The following is a 17,389-nucleotide window of genomic DNA, read 5'->3' on the forward strand; positions in this document are numbered from 1 at the left end:
ACTTTGACGTCCTCCCCGACTTTCCCAGGTCATCAGCAGGGAGCTGGATTGGAAGTAGAGCAGCCAGTACTCGAACTGGGACCCATATAGGGTGCTGGCACTGCAGATGAGTGCTTAGCCTACTGTGCCATTGTGCCAGCCTCCAGAATACACATTTTAAAATCACCTATAAACAAATGTTTCAAGCTGGAAGCAAACCTACTTGACTTTTTATTTTTATCTATGCATACTAGCTGGATTTTTGCTACAATATCTTTTTCTTTTGTCTTGGGTTTATAATACTTGTTGCTTTATAGATTGGGATTTTTAAAATTTACTTTGATTTGAAAGGAACTGAGAGACAGACGTGGACTTTCCACCCACCGGTTCATCCTCCAGACGCCCACAGCAGCAGTGGCTGGGACAGGCTGAAGCAAGGAGGCCAGAACTGAATCCAGTGTGGAAACTGTAGTGTGGGTGTCGGGGACCACACTGCTGGGGGCATCACCTGCTGCCTCTCAGGTGTGCACTGGCAGGAAGCTGGAGTCTGAAGCAAAGTGTAGGCACTCTGATATGAGATGTGGCCTGCCCAAACAGCATCACAGCCCCTGTGCCAGAGGCCTGCTCCATGGAGGAAGCCCTGTGTAGAGATGTGACCCTCAGCCCAGGCAGGGCAGAGGACTCTCAATGAGCGCTGCTGTGTGGCTTGCCCCTGAGAAGGTCCTGAAGGGGCAGGTGCTTGGCCTCATAGATGCCTCCAGGGACACCCCCGTCTCACATTGGAGTGTCCTGTTGGAGTTCTGATTGCTCCAATTCTGACCCAGCTGCCTGCTAATGCACCCAGGGAGGCAGCAGGCCATGGCTGAAGTTCCTGGGTCCCTGACACCAAAGTGGGAGAACTGGATTGTGTTCTGGGATCCTGGCTTTGGCCTAACCCAGCTCTGGCTGTTGCAGGCATTTAGGGAGAGAACCAGCAGGTAGACAATCTCTGTGTGTGTGTACATCTCAAATACATTAAATACATAAATAAAATTTAAAAACAAACAAAGTTCTAGATCAAAAGGATGACTATATTCATTTTATGGGGGAGAACATTAAGCTTAGAGAGGCCATGAAACTTACCAAGGCCATGCATCTGGGGCTAGCAAAGTGAATTTTTTTTGAAAGGCAGAGTTACATAGAGAAGAGGAAGGAGAGAGAAAGAGACAGAGGGTGAGGGGGTCCTTCCAACCAAATGGCTGCGATGGCTGAAGGTGGACTGGTCCAAAGCCAGGAGCCTGGAGCTTCTTCCGGGTCTCTCACATGACTGCAGGGGCCAGAAACTTGGGCCACCTTCTGCTGCTTTCTCGGGTGCATTACCAGGGAGCTGGATTTGGAAGTGGAGCAGCTGACACTTGAACTGGCACCCATATGGGATGCTGGCACCACAGGCAGAGGTTTATCTTGCCATCCCACAGTGACAGCCCCAAAGCCAAGATTCAACCTGCACATAAGGGACTCTGAAATTCAAGATCTGCCCCCATTAGAGGCAGCCAGCTCTTCCCACAGTTGCTGTGCTCTCCCCTGTGAAGCTCTTGCCACAAGCTTAGAAGTTCCCTGTCCACCACTGAGGGTGGGGGCTTTTATTCCCTTCAGAAGCAAAGATGGAAACAGCTGCGGGACACTTGTGTAGAGGAGCTTTACGGAGGGGCGAGGCAGGGACACGGGTCAAGTCACATGACTGTGCAGTCACGCTGTCTGTAAAGTTTAGTCATCTCTTCCTCGTTTGACGTTCCCAGCATTGTAAAGTTTAGTCATCTCTCCCTCCTTTGACGTTCCCAGCACACACCTGGAGCTGGGCGTTTTGTAAATGATTAACGAGGGCTCTGGGGAGGGGAACAGAGCACCCACACCTGCTGTGTTGGCCCGGGAGGGAGCCATCCGTCTCATGCCCCCTGGCCAGCACAACCCAGGCAGGTTGCATTGTGTTGCTTGCCAGGAGCCGAATCCTAGGCGACTTAGCCAAGTGCAGAGAGGATGGGCATCTGTTAGACTAAGCAGTCACCTTCCCTCCATCCCAGACACCGTTCAGTTGAGCTGCAGGGAGGTAGGGTACTCAACTCAGGGTGCCGATGGCAGCAGTGCGGTGCCCCAAGCTCTGTGGCCGGAGAGTGGAATACAACCCCAATGTCAGCCTGGTGTAGCACAGCCCCAATGGCAGACACTTGGCAGGCAGAGTCCCCTCTTCCCAGTGGTCTTGGAGGCCCTGGAGGGCCTTTATGAACAGTTAGGTGTTGAGGTCAGGGAAGGGCATTGCCAACTGAGGGAACAACATGGCCAGAGACCTGGGAATGTGTGGGGTGCAGTGACTCCCAGGTAGGCATGATACAGCAAGAAAGGAGGTGGGCAGGCCCCCCACCTGGTGGAGCCAACAAAGCACCCAGTGAGTGGCAAGGTCAGATGATGGGATGCTGGTGGCTGCAGGTGGCTTATGAGAACATGCAGGCAGTGGAGCTGCGGTAGCCCTGAGAGTGCAGCATGGGATGGGAAAGGCTCTCACTGACAGGACATGAGCACCCTATTGGCCATGGAGACGGAAGGTGAAGCAGGCCCTGGTACTGGGAATGGCAGTCCAGGTCTTTGCCATGCTCTTAGCAGCCGTGCTGCTGCCCTCCTGCCAAACGGATGTGGATTTGGGGAATCAGTAAGCATCACTCGGCAGGAAGAGGGCTGCAACTGTGGCAGGGTAAGAATCTGCTTGTGCACTGGCATTCCACATGGGTGATGGTTTGAGTTCCAGCTGCTCCATTTCAGATCCAGCTCCCTACTAGTGTGCCTGGGAAAGCACTGGAGGACAGCCTAAATTGTTGGGCCCCTTACATCCATGTGGGAAACATGGAAGAAGCTCCTGGCTTTGAATGGACTCAGTTCTGCCATTGCAGTCCTTTGGGGAGTGACCCAGTGGATGAAGATCTCTAATTCTTCATCTCTCTGTCATTCTGCCTCTAAAATAAAATAAAATAAATCCTAAGGAAAAAAAAAAAAAGACCTGGGAACAAAATGTGAGATGTGACAGCTCAATTGGTTAAATTCCCCCCTTGCAAGCACTGAAATCCCATATTGGCACAAGCTTGTGTCCCCGCTACTCCACTTCCTATCCAACTCCCTGCTTATGGCCTGGGAAAGCAGCAGAGAATGGGACCCAGCACCTGTATGGGAGACTTAGAAAAAGCTCCTGGCTCCTAGCTTCAGATCATCTCAGCTCCAGCTGTTGTGGCCATCTGGGGAGTGAACCACAGGATAGATGTTTCTGTCACCTTTTTTCTGTGTATCTACCTTTCCAATAAAAACAAATCTTTAAAAAAATAGATAAATAAAGGTGAGATCCAGAACCCCTGGAGTAGTTTTGTTTTGTGTAGAATTTAAATTTGCTTATGTATTTTTAAAAAGATTTATTTAATTTTTATCGGAAAGTCAGATTTACAGAGAGAAGGAGATACAGAGAAAGATCTTCCATCTGCTGGTTCACTCCCCAAGTAACTACAAAGGCTGGAGCTGAGTCGATCTGAAAACAGGAGGGAGCCAGGAGTCTCCCATGTGGGTGCAGGGTCCCAAGGCTTTGGGCCATCCTCGACTGCTTTCCCAGGCCACAGGCAGGGAGCTGAATGGGAAGCAGAGCTGCCGGGATTAGAACCGCGCGTGTATGGGATCCTGGGGTATGCAAGACAAGGACTTTAGCCACTAGGCTATTGTGGTTGGCCCTATTTGTGTATTTGAAAGGCAGAGTTACACAGAGGGAAAGAAAGATCTCCTGATTCATTCCTGAAATGAAGCCAGGAGCCTGGACCTTCTTCCGGGTCTCACACATGGGTGCAGGGATCCAGGGACCCAGGCCATCCTCTGCTGCTTTCCCAGGCACACTAGCAGGGAGCTGAGTTGGAAGTGGAACAGCTGGGACTTGAACCCTTGTATATGGGTTGCCAGCACCACAGGTGACAGTCTTACCTGCCGTGCCGCCACTCCATGCCCACCCTGTGCTCTCAATGTCCCTTCTGTCTTACAGAACCAAGGAGAGTATGTACCACTCACTGACATACGCCACCATCCTGGAGATGCAGGCCATGATGACCTTTGACCCGCAGGACATCCTGCTTGCCGGAAACATGATGAAGGAAGCCCAGTCGCTATGTCAGAGGTCAGGGCTTGGGGTCGGGCCAGGGACAGAGCTTGCAAGAGCTGCCTTTCTGTCCCTCTGACCTGTCCTGACACCCAGTGCTGCTTCTTTTGGATAAAAACGTTGTGTCCCGCAGTGCCCGGGAAACTGTCGTGATACAACCTCAGGTAGGGCCTGTCCTGGACCTGACCTCCCTCCTCTCGGCATTGGATGTGATGACCACATGTCCCAGAGCTGTGCTGGGCATTGCCTAAGGACACCAGTCACTGAGGCAGGGCTGGCATCTGGCACAGTCACCCTGGAGTGAGCGAGCTGAGCAAGCTGGGGGTCCAGGCACCAGCCAAGTTACCGTTCACCTGGCAGCCCCTCGCTCCCTCGCTGGGCACTGGTGACTGAGGAAGTCATTGGACCTGTGCCACTTCGCTGTCCACACCACCCAGCCAGGGAGACAGGCACAGACTGTCATGGCATTGAGACTCAGAGCAACAAAGTAGCTTGTTTTTTGTTTTGTTTTTTTTTGCCAAAATTATAGCACTGTGACCCTTCTGACCCCCAAGCCTTTGTGATGTCCCCTTCAGTGCTGCTGCTGCAGGACTTGGGTGGCAGAAAGGTGACCTGGGCTGGGCACGTGCTCACCATCCCCAAGTGACCTGCAGCCCGCTTCCGCCCTAGGCACCGGAGGAAGTCTTCCGTGACAGATTCCTTCAGCAACCTGGTGCACCGGCCCACCATGGACCAGTTCACGGAAGGTGCGGCGTCAGTGGCAATCTCCCACCCACTAAGCCCAGGCACCTTCTCCTGGCCACCGGCGGGGGTGGGGGTGAGGGATGGAGACATGTCGCCCTCCCTGGCAGTGCCTGAGCGTGGGGAGGGTCAGGCCCTGGCCTCTTTACTGGGACCCAGAGGGGTCACACCTGGGCCCTTCTGCAAGCGCTCTCTGGCCAAGGAGTTGGGAGTAGGTGAGATCTGCTTATAAGACAAGGACCCCAGTAGAGGAAAAGGAGGTGCTATCCCCAGGCCCTGGACTTGGCTGCTCAGGCCGAGGGAAGCTTAGGATTATGTTATGTCTGTGCTCATGTGTGCCTTCAGAGAGTGTGTGTTATAGAAGCTGACTCTGGGACAGGGCAAGCTGATGGCAGTAACAGGGACGGTACGGGCTGCTGTGGCCTGTAGGGTGTCTTGATGCCCTGAGCACATGTGGCAGTCAGTCCTGGAGATCCCAACCTTGGGCAATTTGGGACTCTTTCCTGTGGGGGAGGATATTGTAGTCTGCTGGAGAGCCCTGGAAAATCCCAGCAACCAGTGCTGCACTTCCTGCAAGCAGCTCAACATGTGGCCTCAATAGCACCCAGACAGCCCCCAATACAGCCTAAGCCACAACCTTAGCGGGAGGGAGGGAGCTGGCCAACAGCTCTTGGGAGAGATAGGAGTGAACTTGGACCTGGCTGAGCACCCCAAAGGAGCCCCACCTACATTTGGGGTACAAGTGGGGGCAGGTGGCAGTTCAGGCTTCCCTTGCTTGGGAGGAGGTTGGGGGACAGCAGGACCGAGCATGAGCTGCGCACCTAGCATCCCAGGAGGCCGCAGGGCTGTGGTCTTCTCCCCACAGAGGAGATCCACGCGGAGGTCTGCTACGCCGAGTGCCTGCTGCAGAGAGCAGCCTTGACCTTCCTGCAGGTAGGAGCTCCCGCTTGCTGGAAGCCACAGTTTTAGAAACTGCCTCACCACATTCCCAGCCACAACTGTCTATCTGCTTGAGGGCTGAGGCTCAGGAGCCCGCTGCTCCTGACCCTGGGCAGGCTCTGACAGGCTTCCCTCCTCCTCCTGGGCTGCAGGTGCTTCCTGCCCATCATTGAGTGCACTCCAGTTAAGCACCCCCCACCCCAGGGGGAGGGAACAGTGGCTTGCTTTGCACTTGATTCAGTCAACAGATGCTTGTGGCACCTACAACGTAGCAGGTGTGCAGTTGGTATGCATCACACACATTACACGTTGTCTTCACCTACCTTTTCATGTATTATTTAATCAGCACCTGGGAGGCCTGCGAGGGGAGTGCATAGAGGATGCACTGGCCTGAGGTCACATGCCCAGCAATTGCTAAGCTGGGATATGAACCCAGGAAGCAGTGGCTTAACCTGTTGTACTGCATACAGGCAAGCCTGGTGCTTTAAATTACAAATTGGATAAATACCCACTCTCTGTAATAATGAAAAAAAAACCTCCAAGCAATTCTAATTTCCAAAATCAGTACCCATCCTCCTCTCCACCAACACTTCCTGTGGCTCTGCTAACCAGCCTGCCTATGATTGTCTGTGAGGCTGGGAAAGGAGGCTTGGGTGTGCCCTGGGCAGTTGTTAGACCCAGGCTGGAGAGGTGTAACTTGGCTGATTGCCTCCACTCCCCAGGGGATCCCTTATGAACCTAGGCATGGGGGGCGGGATGAAGGCTCACTGTCTGGCGTGGGTCGCTCTAGAGCCCACAGCTACCCCGGGGCTGGTGCTCACTCATGTGTCTCCTGCAGGATGAGAACATGGTGAGCTTCATCAAGGGTGGCATCAAGGTTCGCAACAGCTACCAGACCTACAAGTAAGTGGCCTGGTTGGCCGGCTGGTACTGGGGCCCTGGGGCCATGACTGCCAGAGGGCCTGATTTTCTGGCCACAGCCACTCATCTGGGTCCCTGAGGGCCTGCTGGGCACCTGCCCTGTAAAGGGGGAGGTGAAGATGCAGAAACAGCTGGCCGCTGGAGGAGTTAGGGAGAGGGTTTGGGAATAGTCCTTTCAGGAACTACTCCTGAATCCTTGCAGGAATAAATCTGTGATTGTCTCTCCCTCCCCTTGCCCCGTGGTGAGACTTCTTGGAGACACTGGGAGTTTGGGGGTAGCCGTTGATGGGGTCGAATGTGCCACACATTGTGTGCATGGCGCTTGACCTGGGGACCTCTGCTGGGATTGTCCCAGGAAATCCAAACGTGTCCCTGCCCCTCCACTTTCCTGCTGGCACAATGTCTCTACAGCACACACCTTGCCAGGTCACTTCTTGCCAGCTCTCTTGCTGTTTGAGTCAAGTCCTAAGACCTCGCTGTGTCACTCTGGGAGCTTTGTCCTGCTTTTCTTGCCATAACTCCCACCTTATGACACCTCGGACTCCCTCAGGGCCTTTGGACATGCCACTGTCCATTCTGTTGGAAATACTCTGTCTGCCCCTGGCCACACCTCATCCTTCAGGTTTCAGCTCAGAGGCCGCCTCCACCGGGCCAGACCCCAGGGGGTCTCGAAGGCCCTCCCCACCCTCTACCCTCCATATCTATAGAGGTGTGCTTGGGAATAAACCCATGTTCCTCTTTACTGTCATGGGGTGCTGGCCCAGAGAGGCCCCACTCAGTGCTTACTGAGAGCCCCAGAGATGCTCATGGCCCATGAGAGAGGCAGGTAACCTCTTTCTCCTGGCCCAAGTGGGCCACGCTCTGGGCTCTGGGTAGTTCGTGACCAGGAGAAAGCAGCTCAGATCCCAAGAGGCTCCAGGAAGGCTTCCTATAGGAGGGGGCATTTGAGTTAGTTCAGTGGATTTTACCTGGGGTTGACTTTACCCCCTAAGAGAGACTTGGCACAGTCTGGAGACGTTTTGGTGGTCCGCTGGCCATCTGATGGGCAGAGGCAGTGGCATTGCTCAACGCCCTGTAATGCCCAGGGTAATTTCCTTTGTCTGCAAAGAGCCATGAGCCTAAGATGTCAGTGATGCAGGGCTCAGGTGCCCCTCTGGACTTCATAGTATCTCAAAGGCCCTGTGGTTACAGGAGGCAGCACATGCTTTGGCGTGTGTGGTGGTGGGGAGGCAGAAATTCCTCAGGTGTCAGCTCTTAGAATGGCAGCTGTGGCTCCAGGGGATTCACAGGCCAGTCGGGGGGCGGGGGTCCTTCTTGGGCTCAGCTGGGACAGCCCCAACCCTCAGCCTCCAGCATGAGGCTGTACCAGGCACACCTGTCTCCCACAGGGAGCTGGACAGCCTGGTCCAGTCCTCTCAGTACTGCAAAGGAGAGAGCCACAGGCACTTTGAGGGAGGAGTGAAGCTCGGCGTGGGAGCCTTCAACCTGGTGAGCAGGCCCCCCCTGCAGATCCGCTTGACCCATCTGCCCTGCATTTGCCTGCCTGCACATTGCCACTGCAGAGGCCTGGTTGGGGAGGCCGGGCTTCCTGTCCCATGGTGAAGCCTAACGCTTGCCAGCCAGCCATCAGGGTCCTCCCTATGGAGTGAGTCTTTGACGGACCTGAAGTTATCACAAATGCTGTGCTCCATTGCTCCATCACTCCAAAATGGCTTTGTGCCTAGAGAGCTAGTGCTTCGGTGCTGTCAGTGTCAGGGAAGGAAGGAGAGGCTTGTGGGGGTGGGGGAAGTACTTGGATCTTAGAGGATGCTAGGAGTGTCCAGGTGGGGACACTGTGAGGTGAGAGTGGACCTGTAAGGAGGGAGCACTGGTGGGGGGGGTGGGGAGAGTCAGAGCCCACACTTCCCCTCAGTGTCTGGGGGCCTTTCTCGAGGTGTGAGTGTGCGTTTGGGGAGAGAGATAAGCAGACCTCTTCAAAGAGCAGGTCTTGGGGTCCTCTGCACCCCTTACAACCCCTCACCCTGTCCTTACAGACACTCTCCATGCTTCCCACTCGGATCCTGCGGCTGCTGGAATTTGTGGGGTTTTCAGGAAATAAGGTAACCACCTGCCTCCTGGCACCCAGACAAGCTGGGCTGGCCCAGGTGGGCCTGAGCTGCTGCAGGGTTTTGGTTACCAGTCCCAGCTCAGGCCCCACAGTGTCTGCATACCTCCCAGGGCGGGGTGGGGGACCCAGGGGTTGGGGGTCCAGGGATGGGTGTGTGTGTGAGAGAGGGCAACCAGTGCGGGAGTCTGACATCACCTTCTGGGAGCTTGACAGGTGTGAGGCTCCTGCGCCTGTCAGCCCTGCGCCTCCTGGCCCTGCGCCTGTCAGCCGTCCTCTCATGTCAAGACCTTGACCAAGGTCTTGCCCCCAGGACTAGTCCCTGTACAGCCTCCTCACCTGGGAGATGCCTGCAGAAACCCCAGTGCCCACCAGGTGTTAGGAGAAGCGGAACTCGGCACCACAGGCGTCCTAGTTGAAGTTATCACCCCCAGAGAGACTTTGTGAAGTGGGACAGAGTATTGGTGCATTAGCATGGAGCTGGATAGGAAGTCAAACCAGTGCCCACATGGGATGATGGCATCGCAGGAGGCAGCCTTCCTGGCTATACCACGATGCCAGACCATACAGATCTCTATATTGCTATGTATAAATTACTATTCTGTTAGGTGACTTGTACATTTATTAAAGGAAATGTTATTACACACAAACCCATGTGATTTGGCATGAGAGGAGCCTGATTATAAAGGCAAACATGACAAAGCCAAGGCCTTTCATGAGAGCCCAGGGGGATATGTGGTCAAACCCAGGTTCTCTGCTGGGGCTGAGAAGGTAAAAACCCTCCCCTTGCTGGGACTCTCTGTCCTGTACGTGGGTCCTACAGTCTTGGTTATTGTCTGCAACTTGTGGCCTGAGCCTTAGGGAGCATGGGCTGAGGCCCTGAAAAGCCCTTCCTGTTTCATTTTAAGAGGGCCCTTGGGTCAGAGCCAGTGTGGCACCATTTACCTGGCCAGCTGGGCCTTCATCTTGGTCCTGGAGGCAGTGGAGGGGTGAGGCAGGCTGGAACCCTGCTTCAGAAAGGACAAGAGGAGGGCGGATGGAGAGTACAGACAATGGATCAGTGGGGGCTGCTCTTTCGGAAGCTGTCCCACTCCCAGCCCTTCTCCCCCGCCCTCAGCCCTGTCTGTGCCTGGCACCTGTGGTTAGGATTATCCACTTCCCAACAGCCAGTCCCAGGCTACCCAGGTGCTCAGTGCCGTCATAGGGCAGCCTAGCAGGCACCCACTGGGAGGCATGGGAGAAGAGATAGGTGACACTAAGACCTAGCCAAACGTTTGTACTCGCCTCTCCAACTGTCTGCCCTTGGCCTTGGAAGTGAGCTGAGGCTACAGACTCTGATGCTGGGGTCACTCAGCCTGGGAACAGCTGCCCCTGGCTTCCAGAGTTTGGGCCCCAACTCCAGCGCACCTCATTGCTGCCGAGTACCAGCTCAGGCTCTGCCCCTGTCCCCCTGTTTCCCTAGGACTACGGGCTGCTGCAGCTGGAGGAGGGCGCGTCGGGCCACAGCTTCCGTGCCGTGCTGTGTGTCATGCTACTGCTGTGCTACCATACCTTTCTCACCTTTGTGCTTGGTAGGGGCCATCATGGGAGGGCCAGGGGCTCCGGGGTTGCCTGTCCCTAATAGCATGGGGCTGTGGATCATGGCAGAATTGGGTCTGGTATCCTGGGGTTTCCCTGCTCACCACCCACTTCCTTGCAGTGTGACTGTGTTCCAGTCTCAGCTTGCATCTATGTGTTAGAGTGGCTGTGCCCTCCTTATAGGGCTGTGGACACCCACCCTGTGGGTCTGGGCATAGCCAGGGGCGACCATAGGCCCCTGCTTACCAGGGCCTGTGATATGCCAGGGCCATTTCTGCATCATCTTAGGGAATCTTCATATCATCCTGGAGTAGGGAGCATCATGATGCCCATTTCACAGAAGGGTTCACAGAGGCCCAGAGAAACACCTGGTAGGCTGCTGAAAGGGTTGTAGGAGCCGATGGTGGTGACACTGTCCACCCCTGACCCTCCAGGTACTGGCAATGTCAATATCGAGGAGGCAGAGAAGCTGCTAAAACCCTACCTGAACCGCTATCCTAAGGTGAGCTCCCGCCATCTGCACGACACCCCTGGGCCTGCCAGGTTGCCAGGGACCCACGGGGACCCACATGAATGTCGTTGCAGGGCGCCATCTTCCTGTTCTTCGCAGGGCGGATTGAAGCCATTAAAGGCAACATAGACGCAGTGAGTGATGGGGCTTGCTGGGGTCTCGCAGGCCAGTAGGAAGTTAGATTTACATAGATACCTCCCCACCTCACCCTGGCTTCTTGGAGAGAGTGGGGGGCTCAGAGGACAGCCAATAAAAAAAGAGGGGCAACTCCCATAGTGGCAGTCGGGGAAGATCCCCGGGAGGTGGTGTGGTGGTGGGTAGGATCTTGACTAAGAGAGTAGGATTTGCACCTGTGAGGAAGGTGCCCGAGGGAGGCAGAGGGCAGAGAAGGGCCACCTGTTTGGGTGAGGCTACTCTGCACTCTGGTGAGTGGAGTGCTGGTGTCAGGGAGAGAGAGGCTTGCAGTGCTGGCACCCTAGCATGAAGCAGGGGGCCGAGACAGACTCTGCAGCATGGAGTTCTGGGGTCTCCAGCCCACCTTCCTGGTGATTTCCTCAGGCAGCAGGGTGGACAGCCCCAGCTCAGCTAACCTCATGGAAACTGTTGGAGCCTGTGGCGTTTGCTCAGTGACATGGGAGTAATTCTATTGCTGGGTCATCCATTGACAGTTGTCCCCTCCATTGTCATTCCCTCCTTCCATCCCAGGAGAGGCAGGAACTGGCCTAGGTCTGGAGGTCAGCCCTCGCAGCTCCCTGCCTCCATCTTGGCCATCCTGCCCAGAGGAGGCACAGGGGGCGGGACGGGGTGTGTTTGAGAGGGTGGAGGTGCGAGGCAGCAGATCCCCGGCTAACCCAGTGGATGCTTGCAGGCCATCAGGCGCTTTGAGGAGTGCTGTGAGGCGCAGCAGCACTGGAAGCAGTTCCACCACATGTGCTACTGGGAGCTGATGTGGTGCTTCACCTACAAGGGCCAGTGGAAGATGGCCTACTTCTACGCCGACCTGCTCAGCAAGGAGAACTCCTGGTCCAAGGTGGGCAGACACCAAGTATCAGGATATATTGGGAGGTCAGGCTAACCCACACTGAGAGGTCCCCACCAAGGGGTCGACTACCCCACCCAGCCAATCATGGTTGTGTCAGCTGGGTCTAACTAAGAGGACCCAGTGCTGGAAAGTGCTGCAGGCTGGGAGTGTGGGACAGAGACTTGTCAGATGTGATGATCAGACACAGGGACAGAGACGGCTCGGGCTGCCTAGACCAGTGCTGGGCTGTAGGACCGTTTGCTCCAAGGGGGAGGAGGAGATGTGGCCTGTTTCCAAACAGTCCTAGTATAGAAGCTATTGGCTACACATAGGCCCTGAGCACTGGCCATGTGCTGCAAGCAACTGGGAAGCACTGTGTTACATTTTATAACATTTTATGAATGTTCATCATTTGAGTTGAACTCCACGTGGGGCTGAGGGCCACCATATTGGACTATGCAAGTCTGAAACACACAAGGCTCACTGGCTCAGATGAGTGGAAATCCTAAGCATGGCTGACGTCAGGGAGGGCTGGCTGCAGGGATTCAGATCCTGTTTGTCTGAGGCTGTGCTGTCCTCTGTGACACCCTTGTTGCATGGCAAGGTTCTTCTCTTCCTGTGACAGGGCAGCCAGGTGCTGTTCCTCTCCTGTCCCTTCTTTGCTTTCAACCAAAGTCCACAGTGGAATCTCAGTGACCTGACCTAGTTTGCATGTCAATGCCTGGGATAAAGGAATGGAATGATTCCTTGGGGATGGGAAATAGGGGGTGGGGGGCTTCCCAGAAGAAAAATGAAGTCAGACACCTAGAAGTGGCATGGGGGGTAGGATGGGGATAGGACTACAGAGATGCTAAAGATAAAGAGATGCCGGTTCATGCCAGGTCAAACTCACCACGGTAACTTACAGAGTAAGTGCTAGCCATTGTGGTCATAGCAGTGATATGTACCACAGTTGGAAGCCACAGCCTGGCAATCGCCTAGCTCATCAGGGAACACCTGACCTGGTGTGTCTACATACAGAACCCACGTGCCTGTGGCAGACACTGCTAAGCTCTCCCGGCACTCTCTTGTGAACCTGGCTGTGACCTCCCGGCTGCTGGGGGAGTGGCACTTGTCCCTGCTTCCCATCCCTCCTGCTGCAGTGGCCTGGAGGCAAAGACAAAGGGGACATTCTGGCAGTTGGGGAGGGACAGGGCTTTCATGAAGCCCTCGCCAGGTACGTAGCACTGTGCTCCCCTCACCCTCTCCCAGGGAGGCCCACAAGGGACCCCTAAGCTAACAGAGGGTCTGTGACCTTGGGCCACACAGCTGTGAGTGACAGATGGCAATGGAAGGACAGTTCTATGGGCCTCAGAGGCCTCCTTGGGGGCTGTGCTTGCCCTGGGACCACCCCGCTGTGGAAGAGGCTTTGTAGGCGTGTCCATAGGCCCTGGCTTCCATTCCTGCTCACCACCAAACCCTCACCAGAACAGAGCTGCTGTGAATGGGTTTGTTCACCCACAAGGCAGAAAGGGTGCCTGGGGAGAATACCAGCTGCTGTGAGAGGCAGGCAGGGCCGGGCCTCCCTGGAACCAAGCACTCTGGTCCCTCTCACTGGAATGTGCCCCTCAGGTGTCCTTGTGATCAGCCAGGTGGAAACATCCTGAGTTCTGGGGCCTTGGCTGTTCCCCAGCTCCAGCACTTGGGCGCCACAGTGTCAACTAACTGCCAGTTCTAAAGCCACAGCCAAGGCCAAGGCCATGTACACTGCCCCGCCTTCCTGTTAGCCTGGACTGCTCAGAGTGGCTCCTGCAGGCCTCTGAGTTTTCACCAGTGCCGACAGCTGGAGTGGCTCATGGTCCCTGCTGTAACTGGGAGCCTAGGAGCTCCAGGGGTAGTCCTGGGGGACCCAGCTGAGGAGCGCTGAAGGAAGAGGAGGAAGAGGCCTGGGAGGAGCCGGAGGCTGCCGAGGATGAGGAGGGAGCTGGGGCTTGGTGCTGTGGAGAGCCGCTGCCGCTGCTGGCATTTACTGTGGATCTCTTGAGGACAAGGCTGGGCTTCGCACAGATCTCAGAGGAGTCATCAGGCAAAATCAACGTTGGACCGCTCGGGAGAGATGGCGGCCATCTTCCTTAACCACAAGCCAGACATAACTTGGGGTGGCCACAGCTCGAGCTCACTGCATCCTCCCCAGCACTTGGTGGCTCAGGGAGGGCGAGCAGGGAAGGCTCTGACAGAAATGCCCCAGAAGGGCATGGCTGGGGTGTGAAGAGCCAGGGCTGTAGGGCTGAATGGGGCGAGAGGGAGCCCTTGTGGTTTGGGGCCTCGCTAGAGTCCATTCCTGTTCCAGGCTAGTGGACACAAGAGCCCTAGCCGGGGGAGGGTGAGAAGCCCAGCAACCAGCCTGTGTCCAGAGTCTGTAATGTCAGGGACCCGGAAGCGAGGGTGCAGGGCTGCTGGGCCCTGGGACGATGGGCGCGCAGGTGCGCTGAGGGTGAGGGGGGATAGCTCTGAGGCGAGCGTGGAGATGAAGGGGAAGGGAGATGGCTTGTCACAGAAGGTGTCGCTGGCAGCCCGGAACAAGGGATCCCTGTGGGGCTGGCTGGTGTGAGGGGAGCCTTCAGGACCACAGGCCGGCGAGACGGGAGGTATAGGCCAGCAGGGAGAGGATGGCCCCGAAGGACGGCCTGCCGTCACACGCGACTTCCCGTTTTCCCTCCGGTTTTCAGGAGAGGCTGACTGAGGAGCGGTCTCCAGCAGAGGTGGGACTGCCAGGTGGCAGCGGCCTTGTGTGTGCACTAGAAGTCCCGCTCCCCTTCCCGCTCCTCCCCGGGTTCCTGGCGCCCTCAGGTGCCCTTGGCTGAGGCCGGGGCTGTGTGACACCAGGCTTGGCCACTGGAGGGCAGCACGGAGCCAGGCTGCCCCTGCCGGGATTTGTGGGGCCGGGGCGTGGCGAGGGGTGACTGAGCGGCTGGGGAAGGAGCCGCCACTTCTGGCTGTGAGGTTTCGGGAGCTGAGGCGGGCTCCCCCCGGCCCTGTGCGTGGGTTGGGATGAGGGCTGTGTATGAAGTGTCCGGCTCACAGTTGTTTGCGCCCAGGGCTGTCATGCCACCTCTACACGCCCATCCGTGTCCACCCTGGCCTGGCTCGGATTGTCTGCGACTCCTCTCTGTGTCCCTCACAGGCCCACTCCGAAGTTCTAAGCGCCTTCCCTGGTCTAGTGCCTCGCTCCACCAGGCCTTTGCCTGTTGCCCCACACGGAGTGGACGGGACAGCAGCCTGACATGGCTTCTCCTGGGCTGAACTCCAGCTGTAGCCCTAGACTACTATGTTCTCCTCATCCTCAGCATCTGCCCCCGGGCCTGGAGCCAATGAGCTGAGGGTGATGAGGACTGAGGGCACCCCTGAGGCCAGGCTGGGCCTTCCGTCCTGACCCCTGCCCTGTTTTCCATAGGCCACCTACATTTACATGAAGGCCGCCTACCTCAGCATGTTTGGGAAGGAGGACTACAAGCCTTTTGGGGATGACGAGGTGGAGTTGTTCCGGTGGGTCCCTGCAGTGTCCCCATGGAAGGCCTACGCTGTGACCCAGTCCTGCCAGAGGCACCCTGAGCTGCCTGCCCTAGGATGGCTGGAGGTGTCAGTGCTTCACTGCAACCCCTTGCCCCTGCAGCCCTGCCCTTTGTGGAACCCTTCCCATCTGCTCCCAGGTGTTGTTCCAGTTGGGACAATATCCTCCGCTAGCAGGCCTCTGGCAGCTGGTCTGCAGGACAGGGGTGGCCACTATGGGGGCAGGTGCTTCGGTGTAGCCGGCTTAAACCTGGCATCCTCAGAGGAGTGCTGTAGAGAGTCCCAGGGTTGGAATCCCAGGACCAACAGTCCAACCACGGCCGCTTCTCAGCTGTGTTGCCCGAGACAGTATACCCTTCTATCAGATGGGAATGACAGCCTCCACCTGCAGGGCTGCTTGTGATCAACCAGATAATGCACTGAGAGAGAGCCTGGCCCGGAACCCAGAACCAGTGGCTGCTTTGTCTCCTATCTGGGCAGTGGGGCCAAGGCTTCTAAAGGCGGTAGGGCCGAGCTCAGCTGGGGCAGCCCAAACCCTCTGCTAGTCTGAGTAAAGTTGGCCCCCACGTGCAGACCCATAGCACAGTGTCCTCCTGACGGGGGCCATGCAGCAGCTGGGTGGGCTGAGGACCCTCAGACTCGCATGGCTTTTACCTATTCCCTCCTTCCCTCCACCCCATCTCTTTTTGTAGAGCTGTGCCAGGCCTGAAGCTCAAGATTGCTGGCAAATCTCTACCCACGGAGAAGTTTGCCATCCGGAAGTCCAGACGCTACCTGTCCTCCAACCCTGTCTCCTTGCCAGTCCCTGCCCTGGTGGGTAGGAGGGTCTGGACTGGTCCTGCCCTCTGGTTTCGTTTAGACTGTAAGAGTCTCCCCTTTAGGGGGATGCAGTGTCTTTCATGTCTTTGGGGGAACCTGAGAGGGTTTCACAGTTCTCCCGGGGCTGGGGTGGAGGAAGTCGGAGGAGTTCCAGCCAGCTCGGCTCCTAAGAAGATCCTGACCCCTGTGGGCTGGTGCTGGAAGACTGGTGAGCAGGCTGCAGGCACACCTGCAGGTGGAAGGAGCTGCACTCATGGGCAGTCCCGCCCCTCTCTCCCCAGGCGGGGCCCTTGCCAGGCCAGTTCCACAGCCTGTCTGATCATGGTTATTTTCGTTGTTTGCTCTGTCCTCTTGCCCAGGCCGGCCTTTTCTGAGGGCAGGCACCCCCCCCCCCCCCCAGTCAACTCTGAGCTGACAGTAGCAGGAAGAGCCAGCGCTGTGACTGGACATCTACTGTGTTCCAGGCCCTTCCCCCACAGTGCCTACTGCCTCATGATGAGGACCTCCGCTTACAAATGGGGGTGGTGAGGCCCAACAGAGAAACAGAAAGAACGACCTAACCTGTTGGTCACACAGTCAGCGGGTTGGAGAGTCAGAATCAGAATTTGGTGATCTGGCTCCGGAAGCCATGTTTTCAGTCATGATTCCTTGCAGGATTTGAGCTGGCGTTAGATAAGGTTCCAGCTTGTTGGGAATCCTTGCTATTCCTCAAACAGGCAGGCAGGCCAGCTCAGGCACACCTGGTTCCGGCCTGGCTCCCCCCTCACCAGCTGTGTACCCATAGGTAGGTTCCCTTTTGCTGTAGTGTAAAATGAATTAAGAATTAATATATCTCTTGCCCATTTCATACAGCAGTGATTTTCTTAATGGAAAATGGAGATAGGAGAGCACTTAAATACTTTCATGGAAAATTCATACTACATATAAAAAAGTATTCAACAGGTTTCAAGGTTTTTTGCATCAAAGTAAAGATTTTTAAGTTCCTTTCTTCCATGAACTTTTTAAAGTACCCTCACATATACCGCTCATCTTGTACAGCAGTTATGAGAGTCAGCTGCTAAGGTCTATTAA

General features: G+C 56.0%; 1 protein-coding gene across 3 annotated transcripts in view; it reads left to right on the forward strand.

The window, feature by feature from the left end:
• Window positions 1–17,389, forward strand: part of TTC39A (tetratricopeptide repeat domain 39A) — a 45,781-nt gene that overhangs the window by 24,495 nt on the left and 3,897 nt on the right. For all 3 annotated transcript variants that reach the window (XM_040978563.1, XM_040978562.1, XM_040978561.1), the window contains exons 3-14: window positions 4,022–4,153; window positions 4,805–4,881; window positions 5,742–5,809; window positions 6,654–6,718; window positions 8,125–8,224; window positions 8,770–8,835; window positions 10,303–10,411; window positions 10,853–10,920; window positions 11,004–11,063; window positions 11,798–11,959; window positions 15,384–15,475; window positions 16,192–16,312. In XM_040978563.1, the coding sequence (XP_040834497.1) occupies window positions 4,022–4,153; window positions 4,805–4,881; window positions 5,742–5,809; window positions 6,654–6,718; window positions 8,125–8,224; window positions 8,770–8,835; window positions 10,303–10,411; window positions 10,853–10,920; window positions 11,004–11,063; window positions 11,798–11,959; window positions 15,384–15,475; window positions 16,192–16,312 (1,120 nt within the window). The remainder of the gene's footprint in view (window positions 1–4,021; window positions 4,154–4,804; window positions 4,882–5,741; window positions 5,810–6,653; window positions 6,719–8,124; window positions 8,225–8,769; window positions 8,836–10,302; window positions 10,412–10,852; window positions 10,921–11,003; window positions 11,064–11,797; window positions 11,960–15,383; window positions 15,476–16,191; window positions 16,313–17,389) is intronic.

This window comes from Ochotona curzoniae, unplaced genomic scaffold (assembly GCF_017591425.1).
Source record: "Ochotona curzoniae isolate NIBS_2020 unplaced genomic scaffold, NIBS_Ocur_1.0 contig_291, whole genome shotgun sequence".
Taxonomy (NCBI): Eukaryota; Metazoa; Chordata; class Mammalia; order Lagomorpha; family Ochotonidae; genus Ochotona; species Ochotona curzoniae.